We start from the raw sequence: 18,414 nt of genomic DNA, 5'->3' as shown, positions 1-18,414 counted from the left end.
GATATCTTTAGGGTTAAAACTGTATCGCAATCCTTATGATTGAATTTCCTATTATGAATGGATAGCCTACATACAGTGCTTCACAGCTAGACTCATTATGAAACTGTTTCTTTGACCTTGATAGGTTTTTCTATTCCAAGAGATGTGTTCTATCTAGTGAACTAGTTTCTTACTATTTTTCTGGTGAGGTGATAAGACACATTTAATAGAATTCATGTGAAATCAGCTTTCATAACACCCATCAGACTGCTCTTCTAAATCCCCTTCAATCACTTTTAAGACTCCAGACCTTTCAACTTCATATCTACGGTTAACATTCAGAGACCATATCCTGCCAACAGTCAATATCCTTATCTACAGGGAGTCTTTGCAGTGCATGTATAACTTCTACAGGCTTAGTTGTGATTTCCCAAGCAGCACCTTTCAATCAATAAAGAGCTCCCAGTTCAGAAGCCTCTTGGTGTCTCTAACTCATGGTGTTTTTCTTTTCCTCCTTTTTTTTATCTGCCTGCAGAGTCTGAGGTCCACTCCATCCAACCTATTGATCCAGTCTAGGATGCTTCTGCCTATCAGCTGCCCTTTAGAAGAAAAAACTCCTCAGAAAACAAACAAACGTTGAAGCAATACCGTTCATTCTTTATTTTTTTTCAGAACAATAAAAATAGTTTAACAAACAAAAGACTTCTTCATTCTCACCGTTTCGACTTGTATTTACAGCTGAGGATGAAACAAAATGCCCAGTCATGTCCATTTTTTTTTTCATCTCCTCTTGGCTCCGTTCCCCACCCTTGATCATCCCCCCTCCAACACTCCGGCATGGCTTGACAGGAGAGAACCAGGGCCTATTGCTGTGTCTTTGACGAGGTATACAGGCTATTTTAATGATTGGTGACGAGTAACCCGAAAGCGGACATCACTGACTTTTGCATTTTACGAGCTTCTCCTTTTGTTCAGAAACTGCACACCACAAGGCCTGTTCATATACGGTAAGATAACATTAAGCAGGTTATGATTGAAGACACATGCTTTCACTTACAGGCATGACTTTGGAAGATTATTAAAAAAAAAAAAAAGATGCTAAGACCAAATTTCTTTACTGTTTAACCGATACACGAAAAGAAGACGAAATAACCGGGACGTCTCAGATCCATTCTTTGTCCGAGGGAGATAAACTGCTGTGAGGAGGGTCCCTGAGGGAAGTGAAGAAATATGGTTTGAATGCACAAGTCATACCAGACACATTGGATAAACCTAAATGAAAAAAAAAAAAATACTAATAATAACAGAGCGGCTATTCTTGCATTGCGGCGATACTGAATAATCACATGGAAGGACACAGACCTCTTACACAGTATATGCAACCTATGGACCTACAAGGCTTTTTGATACAGAAACTTTAAGCACCTTCTAAATGTCATAAAGCAATTAGGCCGTCTAAAGCACTCAACGGAAATGTCACAGATAACTTGGATTTTACAGTATTTGCTTCTCACTAAGAACGTGGATCCAATCAGGGTCAAGTCTTTCTTTCTAGCAACAGTATTGTTTTCCGATGAATCCGAGATGAATCTCGCCGTTGTCACAATCGGAAAGTGGAGAGGGCGAGTGTGACACCAGGTAAAAACCTCAGACCGAGTTTATTGCCATTTGTTCCTGTAGCGTGAGACGGCAGCATCCCAAATCCCTCCCAGGAGTTGATTACGGCGGGATCCTTGTGTGTGGCGTTATTGTCCGTGCCGACTGAATACAATCACAAGAATAGTGGCTGAACAATCAAACAGCAGAGGGAATGAAGGATGCCTGAGTAGTTGTGGCTATTGTGCACCTGATCAGGACAGAGGTAACAACACAGTCTGAACAAAAAACCCTAGGAGTCATAATGAGCAAACTTTGAAGAGTTTAAAACATATAAATATTATACAACAGAGTACAGATGAAAAAGAAAAAGCTAAATTGTTGCGATGCAAGAAAAGCAGAGAGCAAAAACCAGACAGAGGGAAAGAAGCAGAAAAGATAAAAAAAAAAACCTTTGCGCTCGTGTCAGAGTATTAATACAGTAGAGTCCAGAGGTCTGCATGTTATAGTGGTGGATTCGAGCACCATCTCTATGGCTGGGGGGGGTTAGTGGGGGGGTCACTGGTCCAATCAGGTTGGAGGGTCAATGGCTGTCAGAGCTGGTTTTCCAGTGCAGAGCGGCAGAGCTGGCACAGTGATGAGAATAATGACGTCTTAGTGTCACATCGGATCACACAGCAGACACGGAGTGGGCAGGCCGGGCCGTGGGGCCCACAAACAGTCCCAAGGCCTGGCCTTTAGTGTTCCCGTAGTTCAGTGGAGGCTCCAGCACAGTGCAGAAAAAAATTATGAATTGAAGCTGGCTCTACTCATGTTTCAAATGTTCAGAAAGAGATCGATACATGTCGTCAAGGGAGCAGTTGCTTCAATTTAGGCCACGCGGCCTGTAGAAGTGCTGGATGACTATTCATCCATTACAGTCCGTTATTTTAGGCCCAAATCAGGAGGGACATGAAGGCTCATTAGTTTTTTTAAGAGTTAAATCCTCTTCTTCACTGGTCACCACCACTCCTGGGCAACATGCCAATGTGCTGAGTGCTCCTACAGTATGTGAACACAGACAACATTGGTTAGTCTTGAAAATAATATGTCTTAATAAGAGACTATAGACATAACAGCAGCTCTGATACAGAGTTCCTTGAGCTAAAGGCTTACCACATGACTTAAAAACCACTTGATGACAAAGCTATTATGCCAAGGTTAAGTATGTTAAATGTTTCCCATATTACCCACCTTAGTTTAGTATGCCAGTAATTGCTAAATAGCATAAACAGACAGTATAAAAGAGGCTGATGTCATTAGGTTTACAGCTATTCGGTCATTAACTAAAGTATTGAACAAATTGAAATGTAACCTGCTGGTGACGCAAAAGGAAAAGTCAGAGGATCACTAAAGTTATTAGGAATCATCATGTGGGGACCACAGTTGTCTGAACAAAATTGTAACTATCCCACAGTTATTGAAGTTATGGAGACCAGACATCTCCATCCTTATAACCTCTACCATTGCGAAAACTATAATGTTTGATTGTTCGTGTATCGTCAGACTAAATTGTGCAGCTTAAACACACAAGAGATCGAAGCCTTTTTATTTGCAAAGCCAAATTACACTGAATCCGACTGTCAAACATATACACAATGTATTTAGTCCAACAATAAACTTTTACAGAACAACTCGGCAGTCTGAATTTGTTCCTTTGCTAATCAACCATCTGCAGAACTCATTCGATTTCTAAACAAGAACAAAGAAAAAACTGTTGCTTACCTTTCATTTGATTAAGTCCACTATATATCTGTAAAGATTACAGTATATTTATGTTTCTTCATCTCCAAACATCTCCAGCAGCCTGTGGCAGTCCTTTCATTGGTTCCTTCATTTTCATACAAGTTTAATCCAGAGTTTGAGAGGAAAAGGAGACCTTCATCGTCACAGCGACCACTGACTTTAAAAATCCAGTAGCTCAAGTATGGGTCTGTAACGTCACCTTTCCCCATACGCACTGAATCATTTATACCTTTAGATTATTCAATTGTTGAAATTTCTCCAGTGTTTTTTGTTCAAAATGTCTATGCTCCTTTTGCTCCAGTGAGGGGGGACAGGGAACCAAAACAACCCAACAAAAAAAAAACATCTTCTGTTTTGCATGGAGAATAAAGTTACTCATCACAAAACACTGACAATTGTTCATTGCCTTAAAAGTTAATTTATATTTTATATATAAAAAAAGGTCTTCATAAATTATTCGACAATGTTCAGTAGATAAAATACCACTCGCATTTCTGTCCTGAAATTATCGGGTTTGTGCTTTCCGCAAACAAAAACAAACATTGAAAAAAGAAGCAGCAGATTTTTGCCAGAGGTTAATCCATATCAAAAAAAGGGTCTCTTCAAAATGTTAAAGGGTTTCGCTCTATCTGTGTCGGTTGGATAATCCGTTGCGGTTGGTGGCGGGCTCTTCCAGCTCGTCGTCCTCAAAGCCGTGAAAGGTAGACGTGTCGCTCTCCGAGGTGGTGCCGAACAGCTCCTCCGCTCCGGTAAAAACCCCGTCTTCCTTCTCTTCTCCACGGGCAGCTGGCACACAGGACAGGAGAGGAACACAGTCAGTGCACACAATCTCCATCTACACATTCTTGAAAATGTCTGGGCTTTAGCATTGTTTGTACATCATTCTTTGGGGCTAAATGGACTCACTTTTGCACCGGCAGGCTGAGTAGGGCGAGGATGTTTTACCCGTTTTCTTGATGGAGCCCTGGCATTTATTACAGTAGTTGTTGGGAATGCTCGTCCCGCCAGGTCCCTTTGCACCTACAAGGGAATTCCATTAAAAAAAAGACAACGTTTTTGTCTGGTCATGTTCAGCTTCTTTAATGCAATTCCTTGTTATTTTTTTTGCAGTTTTTGTAGCTTAGTTTGCTCCTTGTAGTGTTTGCTCTTTCTGCCAACAAATGTTAAAGTCAAAGAAACTGTCTTGATCCCATCAGCTGTTCAATATGGAAGTTTTAATTATTGGGACACCTGGTGGATTTGTGGATGAAATACAGTCCACATATTCTAAAATAGCGTTACAATTAAATGTACTTCCTTAACTTGACCTTCAATGTTGAATTTAAGCATCATTTGTCTTGATAGATTTGTATTTTGAGGATTCTTTATTTGTTTTCTATTTTTAGATTGGGTTTGTATTATTCTTGTTTATTTGGACATGTTTTGGTGTCAGGCCTTCCATGGATTGGCCTCATGTTGAACAGTTTGATTTGTAACCCTTGTTCCTGTTTTATAAATGCCAGTCCGGTCTGGTGACTGTTTTATTTTATCCTAAACGGAAAAAAAGTTAAAAACTGAATAAAGATTAAAAAAAAAAAATTACAATTTGTCTGCAGAGCATTGGAGTGAAAAGACATATACTGTATATAATGGTTAGCGATGTCTGTTTGATGAAACATTGTGACAGATTTGAGGAACAGTAGTATGAAACATTACGTTTGTGTCTGTCAGTCTGTTGTGCCGAGGGGGATTTGGAGGCCACCGAGCTTCTCTCTCCGGCTCTGTTCTCCTCTGCCAGGTGGGAATGGGTGTAGTGGTAGCTTAGTCCCGTACGGTTCCTGTAGCGCTTCGCACAGACTGCAACAGAGAACAGAGGTTGCCTTTCAGTATCTAAAAATTATTCCAGCAACAAATCAACCCCGAATGCAGAATCACCCCCTTTTCTGACTGGTTGTGTTAAGAATAAAGGCGTCGATAGGCTTTGATCTTAATAAGACTTTCACATTTGAATTTGCAGAATCAACAAGGTGCAGACTGATGATCTCATCAAGTATCAACAACCAAGCAGGACTCATGTTGTTTGATGGAGGCACCATTTTACTTCTGAATCATAACAATAAAAAAGGAGGCACTAGATCTGATTATGTAATCAAATCAGAACACAAACTTGAGATAACATAATAACCCTTAATCAGTTTACAGCGCCAAGGGCACTTTTAAGGCTTGAGAAAAGTAAGATGATATAGGAGCTAAATCAATAATCACATCACTTGCAACACCACCACTCAACAATCAAAACAGTTATCCTGAAAAAAAATTTGAAATTAAAATATGCATCAACTGAAGGTACCTGAGGACGAAGATTTTGAGTTCTGCTTTTGTTTGTATCTGTCTGAAATAGAGAAGGCACAAAGAAATGCGGAGCTGAAGAGAAAACAGCATGAGAGTGTGTCTTCTGAGAAGAGTCACAACAGTGTCAAATACAATACCCCCCTACATGGATTTTCCTCATGCAATTTGCATGCAGTGGTGGTAATGATGGCTGCTCGCTCTGTATTTTTTTTTTCAAATTCAAAGTTCTTTTAATATAAAATGTGTTTGTAGTGAGCTGAATAGGACCCAAAAAAGCCCATTTTCCAACAGTGTATTTATTATTCTATATTATTATAGCATATTTAATAAAACGTACAGGATATATTACATTTTGACAGGACAGTACAAAATTAAGGGTAGATTTATTTTAGATAAATTATAAAGAATCCCCCACGTCACAAACTCAGCATTGCACAAGGAAAGACACTATAACACGTCATGTTTCATCTCAACTTACTGTCACAGACGTATGGCTTGTCGGCGTCTAAATCTGTCTTCTTGCGGCCTGAACCCCGACCCTGAGGAAAAACACACAGGTACTGTTACTATCTGCGGTAACATCTATCAAACATGCACAAATGAGCTGCTACTTGACTACATGTGTCATCAACAAACCAAGCTTTTTAACTGTGATGACAACTGGAGTCTACTTGGTCACTTACTCTTCCTTTTCCCCGATGTCTCTTCTTGGGAGTGTCCACCTCGTAGTCGTCATCGTCAATGAAAGCATCTTCTGCTGCGTCTGCCTCAAGAACCCTCTGAAGGACAGACGGACAGAGAGAAAGAGAGAGAAAGAGAGAGAGAGAGAGACAGACAGATACAGAGACAGAGAGAGAAGATAATTTCAATACTCAGATTAAAAGTACAAGCTCTTTGAAAACACACTGATAGCATAACACAGCATAAAAAAAAACTTTTTTCCATTTCAACACATTCTGGGTGTTTTAAAAAGAAATGTCTATCATGTTGAAACACGTGTCCACGTGTATATTTGGTGGAATGTGTGATGTTGAGATATGACTGCTTTTGACTTTCGACAACAGACGACAGAGATCAGCAATGTTTTGCACTAACAGAGCTTCTGAAACTAAATTGATGTTCCCTATCATTCCTCTTTGAAATCATATCATTACACTGGCATTACCATATATTATAATACTCAGGGAATGGTAATTCAGAGTTAAAGCAGACGACCTCCCAGTGAAGCAGCAGTCAGCTTACAAGCCTGCAGATCCCTGCTGGAGAAACTTGGCAAGTTGCCTTGACGACTACTTGGGGACTCAACACTTGACTCAGTGTCAGGGACCTCGATTGTTTGAGTGAAATTCACTGGACATTAAGGTTGTTAACATTTGGCTGACAAACACGTTGTTTCAGATAGCCTTTCTGACTGAACTCACTTGGATTTCCAGCAGGCTATCCTCATCGTTCTTAGAGTTGTTCCTCTTGTCTAGACCTTCTCCTCGTAGCAGGGCCTCCAGCGTGGTGCCCTGGGCGGGCAAGTTGTCCTTGGACATGAGTCCGTTGTCTGCATTAAGACAAAAAGAGGCATCAAGTCATGAATCATCAAAATACAAGCTCAGTGTTTGTACTTTAAGACATGTCTATATTGTTTATACAGTGTTAGGTAATAAATAAATAAAAAGGTTCCGGGTATGTATAATTCAAGTTATGGAACCTGTACAGTGTTCGAGGTGGAGTCAACGATTCAGGAGAATGCTTGTTGTTCAACCACTTTGTCAAAACCAGTGAATATCCCCTCATGTTCCGTAACCTTTACGTACTGCATGTACGCTGAAAAAAAGGGTTAAATCCAGTGTAAATACACAGCCTCTGCTCTGTAAACAAGCAAGTTGCCAGCTACTGTGGGCCCCCTTTGTTCGCATACCCTTTGTTTACATACCCATTTACAGAGTCTAGACTGTGTATTAATACTGGATTTTTTTTGAGCACACACAGTACGTACAGGGCGCAGATCTTAAGGAGATATTTTGAAAGCAAGCGTTCTCCAGAAACGCTGACAAGCTGCAGTATATAACAGGCTTCTAAGCATGTGAGGTTTCTCCTCTGCATCACCATCAATCTCTTCAATCTCTAATTATGACAAGAACCATCAGTGCTACAAACTGTGACCTGTGAGCAGCTTTATCTCAGCACATTTTCATTATGTCTCTTCTCCTCCACTCACACTAGACCTAATTCAAGCATGTGGCACATTGCTGGAGCGTTTGTTTGTTATAGCGGCTGTCATCTCTTTTTTTGTGCCTGCAACAGAATGTCTCATCGTCAATATTTTCCCAGCACCATATAGCTGAAAACATGTTCATGTTTTCATTCTGAAAGAGGAGTCACTACTGAGCCCTCTATAATGCTGCCCTATGGAGACTCTAGCCTGACTTTGTCCACAGGAATCTCTGAGGTAGAGTGCACTTAAGTGGCTTATCACTTCCACCTGAACAGATCATGCAGATATCTCCTCCTACAGTGAGCTGCTGATCTAAACAAACAGTGTAGGAGGAGGCAAGCAGGTTGAGCAGACAAAGCAGAACAAACACAACAGTCAATTTGACAGTCTGATCTGCACATCGTATTTACACTATCTCTTCAGACAGCTCCAAGGTAGTCCAGTTTTTACACCATCTAACTGCGCCCGCTAGAAAGACTTCTGCAGAATATAGAAAATAAAGTGCTGAAGCAACAGAAGACTGCATATAGGTGAGAGGGAGATATAGGAGGTATAGGCACGAGAAGCAGATGTGTCTAAAATGGGTCCCTTCACCACACGGCGGCAGCCCCTCACCATTGTGTCTACACACGTTGACTTTCAACTCTCTGCGACGAGACAGTGTCCCCCCCCTCCCTCCCTCCCTCCCAACCCATGGGAGCTGGGGGGCTAAAAATAGAGCGGGCAGCAGCCTGCAGCATGGAGCTGATTCTGCATGCAGCCCCAGTCTCCAGCTCACCATCAGTTCCACAGCCTGGTGAGGCAGTGAGACAGAATGTGGCTGCTGCCCTGTGCTGTGGCCACCTCTGGCCAGCTGCACAATGGGCTCTGGAGAAGAGACGCCAGGTTAAATCAGGATACGCTCCCCCCCTCTCTTCTCCCCTCCCCCTGGGCACTCGCAGACAGCACATACAATTCACTGTTGCCGGAGAGTGGAAGGGACAGCAGGGTGGTGGCGGGGTCTTAGCGAGAGCAGGCTCAGTGGAAAACAATAGGCTACAATGGGATGTGTTTGGGAAACAAAGGCTTGGTTCATAAGCTATCTCTCCATCTTGCTTTCTCTTTCCGGGCCCTCTCCCTTTTTATTACTTTCACAATTTTTTTCTCAAAACATTTGTCTTTCCACCATGCAATGCAGGAAAAATATTTGAACTGAAGCATCGTGATCATGTAGATTTGTCAACACACCATGGATTTCTCATAGAAACCACTAGAAGGTGAAATATGGAACAATGATTTCTTGATAGAGATTCTCCCTTTTGTCACGTTCAGTCCTAAGGCTAGTGTAACATCCCAGTGGGCAATGCAAGCTTTGGGCACAGAATGGACCAGTTACTTGAGCCCAGAAACACTGACCACACACACACACACACACACACACACACACACACACACACACACACACACACACACACACACACACACACACACACACACACACACACACACACACACACACACACACACACACACACACACACACACACACACACACACACACACACACACACACACACACACACACACACACACACACACACACACAGGGAGAGATGGAGAGCTGCCAGACAGAAAAAAAAAATACGAAACAAATTGGCGAGCGAGAAGGGGTGGTTAGGAGAAAACAAGATAGACGGAGAGGGTAAATGTGTTGAGTGAGACGTTTCAAGTGGCAGCAGGAGAAGGCCAAACTCCATTCCATAATATTTATTAAATACTGTCTGCAGTGGCCGAACTCCCGTCTCGCCGCTCCCAGCAGTGGTAAATCTAATTACATGTTCTACTTCTTACTAAACAAGTTTACCAGCCAGGCTTGAACACAGCCGCATTTCATCTGCTGAGAAATGACTGGCAGCCTGTTCTGCGCTGAGGCCGAGTGATATGCTTTTAGCCAGATTATTCCAGATCGTCACCAGTAATCACATGAGCTGAAGGAGGTGGTGGAGGTGGGTGGGGCATGGAGAGACACAGGGAGGAGCACACAGTGACGGACAGGTGAGTTGGTGGTTTAGTTTAGTTTATTTGTTTATAGTTTCGTGGACAGTCCCCTTTGAGAGAAGAGGTAGACTGCAGGATCTTACCCAGCTGGAGACCGTAGATACCCAGGCGTGGATCTGTGGTGTTATGCAGCCGTCTCTTCTTTCTCCAGCAGCGGGCAGGGTATGTGTACATCTGCCCAGCTGTGACCCCTGGACAATAACAGTAAACATGTCAACAAGACAGTTTCAGCTGGAATACATTGGAAAAAATGTCAAATTGTTTATTATTATTTTATTTTTTATACAAGATTTTCAAGTTTTTTGATTTACACAACATTTAGACACCTCCAAACATTTATGAGTAGCTCAGAGGTTATAAGTTACCGACTTGCCAACATAGCCAGCCCCAGAGCCAAGTGTCTGCCATGGCTAAAAATGCCAAATATTTGCTCGTTTTGCACTGTTGGATGAACAAAATAAGCATTTCTGACAATGCTACCATGTGCTTGGGGCTTTCACTATTGCATGTCATTGTAATAGGTTGCTTTATCAAGCAACAACACTAGTAAATCATTTTCGAGTAGTGTAGATGCAGACATCATTTTTACAAGCCAAATGGACCAAAAACTCTTAGCTCGCACTAAAACATGTTTGTGTGTGCGTGTGTTTTTGCCCACCAGGGCTGCGGTGGTGACGTTCCATCCAGATGTAGCAGTTGTTCTGGGCCACGCCAGTTTGTGAGTCCAGGAATGGCAGGCGGACGCTGCGTTCTGCACACAGACGGGCATTGTAGCTGCGGCACTGCTCAATGGCGTCCTTATAGAACTGGTCGCCCAACCTGCGGATAAAGGGGGGGGGGGAGGGAGGACATCAGCAACAGTGACAGTGGGTGTCGGGTTGACACAGGCGAGACATTGCCAGCTGGTTTTAAAAGTAGAAACGATGTGATCATAATTGCAGTATTGTTGATGTGGAGCCTTTTATCATGCAAATGCCTTGACAATGGCTTGTTGCTTTGCTGGTTATAGAACATTAAATTAACACACAAAACCAGCTTTAACATTTGATTGCAAGTCCCTTTAGAGACTCTCTGCAACCCACATAATGCTGTTAACGTCTGTTCAAACTTCTAATCAGCACTGTTCAATGGAAGTATCAAACTGAAACCGACAGCTGAGCTTCTCTCTCTCTTAGCTTGCCACCGGGGAGGAATTTGTGGAAAGAGGAAAAATGCAACCCAGTAACAACATAGCAAAGAGTCTTGTGCTCCCACTCCTGAAGCTAAACATATTATTACCTCTTTGGGCTATTTGTCTGATCGGATTTGAGATGGGCTGTAAACTATGCACTACTGGGTGAGTCAGATTATCACAACAACATAAAAACTAGGGTCTGATATACGAGGTCCATCCTCCGAGCAGCAAAGCAGCTTCCAAGACTCTCCCACTTTAGTTCCACTTTTCTTAACGCCGCTGAGATTTTGGCAGGCCCTCAGGGTTTCAACGTTAATATTCAGAGTGAAATGGGGGAGGATATTTCACATTCAAGCCCTCAATCGCTGCCACACGCCTGGTATGGTAATTAGCCTATTTAATTAATCTCAGCAGAGAGCCTAGCACAAGGGCAGGTTCTAATTTGACTATATCAAAGATGGGGGCAAATGCTGCAAGTCAGAAATCAATCGTGGCAAGGTACTTTGTATGTGTTTTGCACAATCTGCTTTTATATCACAGGATCAACAGAGCACATGATAGCCACTGGTTTAGTTGTCTTTAGCATGAACACCTCCACATCCGCATCATGAAGTTCCTCCACGTGTTCTCAATTACAACATTAGGAAGACGGCCATTTTGAAGTGAAACTAATGAGCTGCGGGGGCTGCGAGTGGAGCCTGGAATTTTAAAACCGGAGGCATCGGGAGGTGGTAGCCTGATTTGTCAACGTCTCCCAGATCCTGTCCAGTCTGTATCCAACCGTCCGGCAGATGAAGAGCCGTGTTAGGACAGAGCCACAGTGTGTGTGTGTGTGTGTGTGTGTGTGTGTGTTAGGCTCCTGGGAGAGAGAGAGGCTTCGTGTCTGTGTGACTGAGAAGAGTAAACAGTAACAGGTACAGGACCAGCCGAGGGAGGGAGGGAGGGAAGGTGTGAGAAATAAAAAGATGTGGGAATGGGAAGAATAGAAACACCAAGACTGGGCGTTCAAGAAGGCAAGACGATGAGTGAAAAATGGTTGAAAGTTACCAAGCAGTGCAGGTCATGACTAAGAACTACGGCACATTGTGCCTCCCCATCTCGAAGATAGGGTCTTTATTGTAGTAAATAATCATATCACTAATACTCTGCCACATGAAGATGGCAAATAGCGTCGCTTAGTGCATAAAAAGCGAAGAAACCCCAGATTTTCTGAAACGTACCAGCACACTCTCACCCTATAAGATGCAGGAATTTTTACAAGAGGATTCACAAAGGGATATACTCAAAACAGATTGACCACAAAGCTCCGCCCACTAGTATGGAGGTTTGACATATTCACCAGTAGCTCCATCAAGAATTTATTTTAAAAAGATAAATATTTGGCTAACAACAGACAGACGTAATAGTATATATACACTTCAGTTCTCAGATTTACACCGCATGATGGCGGAGTGTATCATTACCAATCCCCGTCAAACATTCCTTGATATTAATGCACAGCTCTAATGGGGACACAGTGTGACTGACATATCAGTTTACTAAAAGCACACCAGCTGTAAACACACTCCCTGAAGTCAGTTACGAGCGCATGCCAAGAAGCGCTTGAGATTGCTAGAGTTGAACAAAACCAGGAGAGGATGCTGATCTGTCTCAATTGAAAGGGGCTGGGTAGGGAGGGGAATGAGGGAGAACAAAGTGATAGCAGTCTTCTGGGGGGCAGCAACAACACACTCGCCGTCAGGTCCCCCGCCGCACCGAGCAGCAGGTGCCACTGGCTTAGGTGAGAGATCTTCACGACACTTTTAATGAGTGACAAGAAGACCCCCACACAACACAAAAGGGGAGAGAGCGTCTTAAGGTGCGAACACACTACACGCGTTACACGCGTACAGACGCGTATAAAATCGTCTATTTTTCCATAGGGAACCATTGGTTTACGCGCGTAGATGCGTTACTCGCGCTAAAGCAACATTTTAGCCGCGTTAGCCGCGTATGAGCCGCGTATATACGCACCTACGCGCAGAGTTCAAAACATTTAACTTTTTACGCTCCTACGCGTGACGATTAGCCGCGTTGGGCTTGAGCCGACGTCACATGCATTGGCACGGTCGGAGAACAGTGTACACAGAGGCTGAGAAACACCGAAGAGTAAAATGTATTGCGGGCGGCCCGGTGCTGTATGACAGCCGCTCGGGAATGGAAGACGTGGGGAAAGTAAACCAGGAGAATGGACTTCCTGATTAATTCAGTGAATATGTGCGGCTGTGCTTTAGCCGATAAACCAAGTTAGCGCCCGGTTGTGTGCGGGCGGCTAGCGCCTCATATTATGAACCCAAACAAGACTTTCACAACAAGTACAGCAAAGCACCGGTGTTGATCTACGCCAGCCACGGTCCCCTGTCACAGCCAGGTAGGGTAATGTTGGCTACTTGCCTTTATGTTGTGCCGCCGTGCACCAATGCTGCTGTAACTGTGTGTGTTATGTAGCTGCCGTGCATATGCAATGCTGTTTTAATGCTAGGCTATTTGTGCTGTTCAGTTTGTCTTTTGGCTCAGTTGTTGGCCGTGTTGTTGTTGTTTTTGTGCGAACATGCACGCTGTTGTGTTGGGTCTGATCGCAGCCATGGTTGATTAGGGAAATACAATATCGGGAGGGAGACTAGGCACGTTACGTGCGTATAACCATTTTCGACACAAAATGATCAAGCAACATTTTAGCTGCGTTACGCACGTAAAGCATACGCGGGTAACGCGTGTAGTGTGTTCGCACCTTTACACACACACACACACACACACCGAACACACACACGCGTTCCTGTTTTTCCTCTGAAATCAAATATACTAAAGTGGTTTAAGTATAACTCCAGTTTATCACAATTTTGTCTATAGGTTTGTCAATGATGATCTTTTTTTTTACTCACCAAATGAAGTGATGAGTCAAATAAACCCGAGCAGCCTCACGATCATCCAGCTTTCAGATCAAGAGAAAACTAAAGCGAACACTTCATTTATTACTCCGCCTGTTGTAAACAACCATCATGGTTTATAGACCGGATTCATGGTTCAACTTTGACTTACCGTACTACCGTAGACATGCGCACACACATTTTCCATACCATGTCCATGGGTTACTATTTCATTACATTTCTAGGGCTCTCACTTTCATTTTACCCATATGTTAAGCATTCTCGAGATGCCTCAAATGTATATTGTAACCCTTCATATACTTTTAAGTCTAGCTCTGCATAAAAGGTGGAAAACATTATGTAGACTCAAACTGAACTAGAAACACTGTGTGTTACAGGGCCCAAAAAGGTGCCTCTGAGAGGTATGTGCTACACATCCATCCCCAATATCTTCCAGCTGAGTAGAGAAGGTTAGTGCGTGCATGAGGGCGAGGAACAAAAGCAAATCTTGTGGCTGGGGCCTCCGCTATCAGCGTGTTCCTGTCAACGGTTCTCCGTGTCACATGGCTGAGGCCGTAATGTGAGCATGCGTCAACACTCATTTTGCATATCTGTTGACAAACCACACTTTGCAGGAATTATGTGAAGGTATGAAACAAAATATCCAGCATCTACTTTAAAAATGGTCAGGAACACAAGAGAACGGACTTAAAAATTGAAGAGAGAGAACACAAACTTTGATCTAAAAAAAAATCCAGTCTCAACTCAACTATATAAGTCTGTCTTTCCCCAGCTCTGTTGAGGAGGTTTCTCAAATGTGCAGGTGCACTGCTCCTTCACAGGAAGCTACAGCTACCACATAACAAGAGGCAGGGAGGAGGAGGAGGACCTACCCAGTAACTGCATCCTGACAACAACCTCTGATTACACCAATCAGAACAACACAGTCTGGGTGAGGGCAGGAGAAACACCAGACCATACACCTCCACACCGCAGAGCCAATAAACAGCAGGCCTGACTCACTCACAGTAGAACTCAACGCCAGTGACGACAAAGGTAGCTGAATAAATGAGGGACTGGATCTCTCCAGTCAGATGAAGCCAGGAGAGCTGTGGCTAGAAGATGTGTCCAACCATCCAGCTGTGTCTACAGTTTTAATGAGCAGCTTTATGAACTCCCTTTATTAACCAAATGTCCAGGACTACATTTTAATCAGCAGATTACAGAGATTACGGCCCTCCCATGCTCGCAGTAGAGAGAGACCTCGCGCAGACGCACGGGCCTGCACAACGCAGCTTCATCCTGTTTAGGACAAAGTCAAACTAGCATTTTATATCCCTAAAGCGAATCATCTCAATACACACACACACACACACACACACAAAAAAAAGGGTCAAACTGGTCCACAGGAGCGACATCCAATTAGTGTCAAGTGTGACTAATTATAATCTGACAAACGTGTGAAATGAAGTCAGAAACCCAAGACAGAGGCTAATTATAGCACATTGAAACACTTCATTAAGCACAGTTTATAGCAAGGAGACATTCCACATCAGAATGCTAAAACGCCACCGAGATGAAACAGCAGCCTGACGGCAGGAGCACAATGGGGCTTGTTGTGACGGTAATGGTCCAATACAGCAATAAGAAAAATGTAATTCTCAATAACAATCCCACTCGTTTGAAACTAAAGAGATACATGATGAGAGAACGGAAGAAGCTACAAGGAGGCGTTATTCATTTAACACATTAAGTACTTTAACATCCAGTGCTTAAGAATCAAGCCCCAACCTCAGCGATTTTTACCAGCATCCAATAAGGAAGTGACCACAACTGCAGTAACCCGGAAGTGCCACTGGGGGTGGTACCAAGACTGAGCAATTTTTCTTTGACTCACTTGTTAGACAGGCCGTTTTCAAAGTCTTATTAAACATATTTACAGCCTGGTCCACAAAACCATTTTAGTCTGTATGTTTAGGTCATATCTCCATGACAACACTGAGGGGGGTGAATTTTTTTGGACCACACTAGTTTTTATTCTTTTGGAGGTTAAAATGTATTGGCGCGATCTCTTGAGTGACAGCTCTCCGCCCGTTGTCCCTCACTTTGCCTCGGAGGTATACGTCAGCTATCTCACTCTCCCCGACGTGAGGCGGAGTAAAAATCTCACAAAATGGCGACGCGCACAAACCAGGATTATTGGATGCCGTGTGAGTAACTGAGGTCAGCCCGGATGCTACATCCATATTATTTACTATCTATGATAAGAATACAGATTCAACATAAAATTTACATTTAGCCACCACCATCAGCGAGTCATGGAATGAGAGTGCTAGCTAATCTTGCGAGCTTCACATTTGTTTCTGGCTGGACTTTTTCCATTCTCTGCAAGGAAGAGACCGGGCCAATCATTGCCCATGGCTATTACCATAGAAGGCGGAACCCTGTTTGGTTGGTTCATGTAGTTGTCAATCTAGTCTTGTGAGACATTTGACGATTTATGTTGACATCAACAACCAATCAGGCGCTGCCTTCCACTAAGGTCTGAATGCGGGCTCTGATTGACCCAGTCAAACCTCCCCGCAGAGATTGGAGAAAATCCAGATTGATCTGCAGGAGAGAAATTAATGTGAAGCTCCTACATCAGGCTTGTCTCACCAGCACTATGAGAGTGCAGGTTAGAGGTTGTCCTGCTGTATTCAGACCCTTTTAGTTAGCCTTTATATTTAATTTAATAATAGAAAAATAATAGGAATAGTCTCTGAACTGGACAAATTCTATTGGGGAAAAACAGTTTGAAGTGGACATTTGAGTATCAGAAACCTCACTCTGCAGCCTTTCCTAAAGCCTATGGATGGTAACAATGTGACAATAACAATGGCAGCAGTGTGGGTGACATGCAAGGTGTTGTGTGGTCCTCTCCCTGCGCTTGCAGTCCACGGAGGTGCCAGGATACCTCTGTGGAGGAGCAGATGGTTCTCCTCCTGTTCGTGCCCAACACTTCCTCCCTGTCGGAGCATCTCTCCGACAGATGGGCCCAGGATCCTGGACCAAGCTAATCTCCAGCACTCCTCCACTTAAAGGCACAGTGGAGCGCCGGCTACATACACCTCCACACAGTCCCAACGAGCCATGATGGTGATAGATAGCACATCAACACGGGCGGAACGGCTTCTGTCACGTCCTGCCAAACGGGCGAGTCGTGAAATGCCAAATTGTGATGTAGTTTAAATGTAAATAAAATGACAAGAGGCGGGAGGCTAATTGGGTCTAACTTGCGGTGATAGGCTATGTCAGCCAGAGAGAATTGGGGGAAACAATACAGAAGAACAAAGGAGAAATGGGGGAAAAGGTGGATCATTTCTTTGAAGTTGAGGGATACAAATGACCACTGCACGGGTCTATCTGAGCACAAAGTGGCAGCCTATTTCCAACAGCCGACTCAAATCGCTGTCACTTTTGTCGATTTCGTCTGCAAGCATGCAAATACAAAATGCCTCCTCCCTTGCTTTACCGGGTCCTGACCACGTCTGCGCTCAGAGGAGCTAAAGTTGACATGTCGACAATTCACACTAACTATAAGCGACTTTCGGAATGTCAGAATGATATTCCGCCGCTGTGCCCAGCCGAGCACGAGCGAAATCGGCTTTTAATTATTCGGAGCAGCGCGAGGACACAATGTCGACAGTTTTCAAATAAATGTATAGCCCAGGAAAGACGACATTCTCTCGTGTTGAATGCAAAGCCGCGTGTAGGAAAAGCTCCTCTGGTGCGGTCAAAATGTCAGGCAGCCTCGCGCGCATGTTTCGGACTAAATGTTAAAATCTTGTGGAATAAAAGAACTAGTAGACGAGGCTACTTTGCCATGCAAGAAGTACACAAAATGAATTTGGACAGCTTAACCGGTCATATGCACACAGCTGCAAATCACATGCACGCGCAGACAGTTTACATGTTCAAGTTGGCAACAAAGTAATTGTTCACAATTTGCTAAATGTCTAAATTACTTACGCTTTTAGTGGATTCTGAATGACAGCCGCCATTTTGCTACAATGTAACGCAATATCGGAGTCTTGCAGCTCTGAGGGAAACCTACAGGAATGGACCAATCAGAGTACGGGTTGAATTCGTGGACCAATACATCTGCAGCATGCGCGGATGGGGCGTGGCCTCATGAGGTAAACTGTCAAAATTATTTTAAAGGGTTTTCCCTTGTATTTATATTGTAGACTAACTGAATAACAGCACTTTTAAAGAGACCCTTACTTACGGAGCATAGATACTTCTAAAGAGCAATTCCACCCCTGGCGTACTGCGACCGTACAGTGCAAGTGGCACAGAATAGCAACATGGAAGCTTGGGTTTCATTATTTATTCAAATTAATTATAAATCATTTATC

The 18,414-nt window shown here is 43.4% G+C and overlaps 1 protein-coding gene across 2 annotated transcripts; it reads right to left on the bottom strand.

Moving 5' to 3' along the window:
• Positions 1 to 793: 793 nt before the first annotated feature.
• LOC307261283 (zinc finger protein DPF3-like) lies at positions 794 to 18,057 on the bottom strand (the record flags this gene model as incomplete). 2 transcript variants are annotated; one of them, XM_080041786.1, is made up of 11 exons in its annotated part: positions 794 to 2,616; positions 3,340 to 4,146; positions 4,267 to 4,380; positions 5,056 to 5,196; positions 5,690 to 5,731; positions 6,170 to 6,230; positions 6,375 to 6,470; positions 7,113 to 7,240; positions 10,018 to 10,125; positions 10,593 to 10,753; positions 18,026 to 18,057. In XM_080041786.1, 10 exons carry the CDS (start codon positions 18,055 to 18,057, stop codon positions 3,986 to 3,988), a joined length of 1,044 nt encoding a protein of 347 aa, XP_079897912.1. In that variant the 3' UTR covers positions 794 to 2,616; positions 3,340 to 3,985. The 2 variants fall into 2 exon arrangements, with proteins under 2 accessions (XP_079897912.1, XP_079897913.1); XM_080041787.1 differs by lacking the exon at positions 5,690 to 5,731.
• Between the last annotated feature and the right edge of the window lie 357 nt (positions 18,058 to 18,414).

Source organism: Ammodytes marinus (genome assembly GCF_949987685.1).
Source record: "Ammodytes marinus genome assembly, chromosome: 15".
NCBI classification, from domain to species: domain Eukaryota; kingdom Metazoa; phylum Chordata; class Actinopteri; order Uranoscopiformes; family Ammodytidae; genus Ammodytes; species Ammodytes marinus.
The sequence above is the reverse complement of the archived record's forward strand: the minus strand, read 5'-3'. Positions and strand labels throughout refer to the sequence as shown.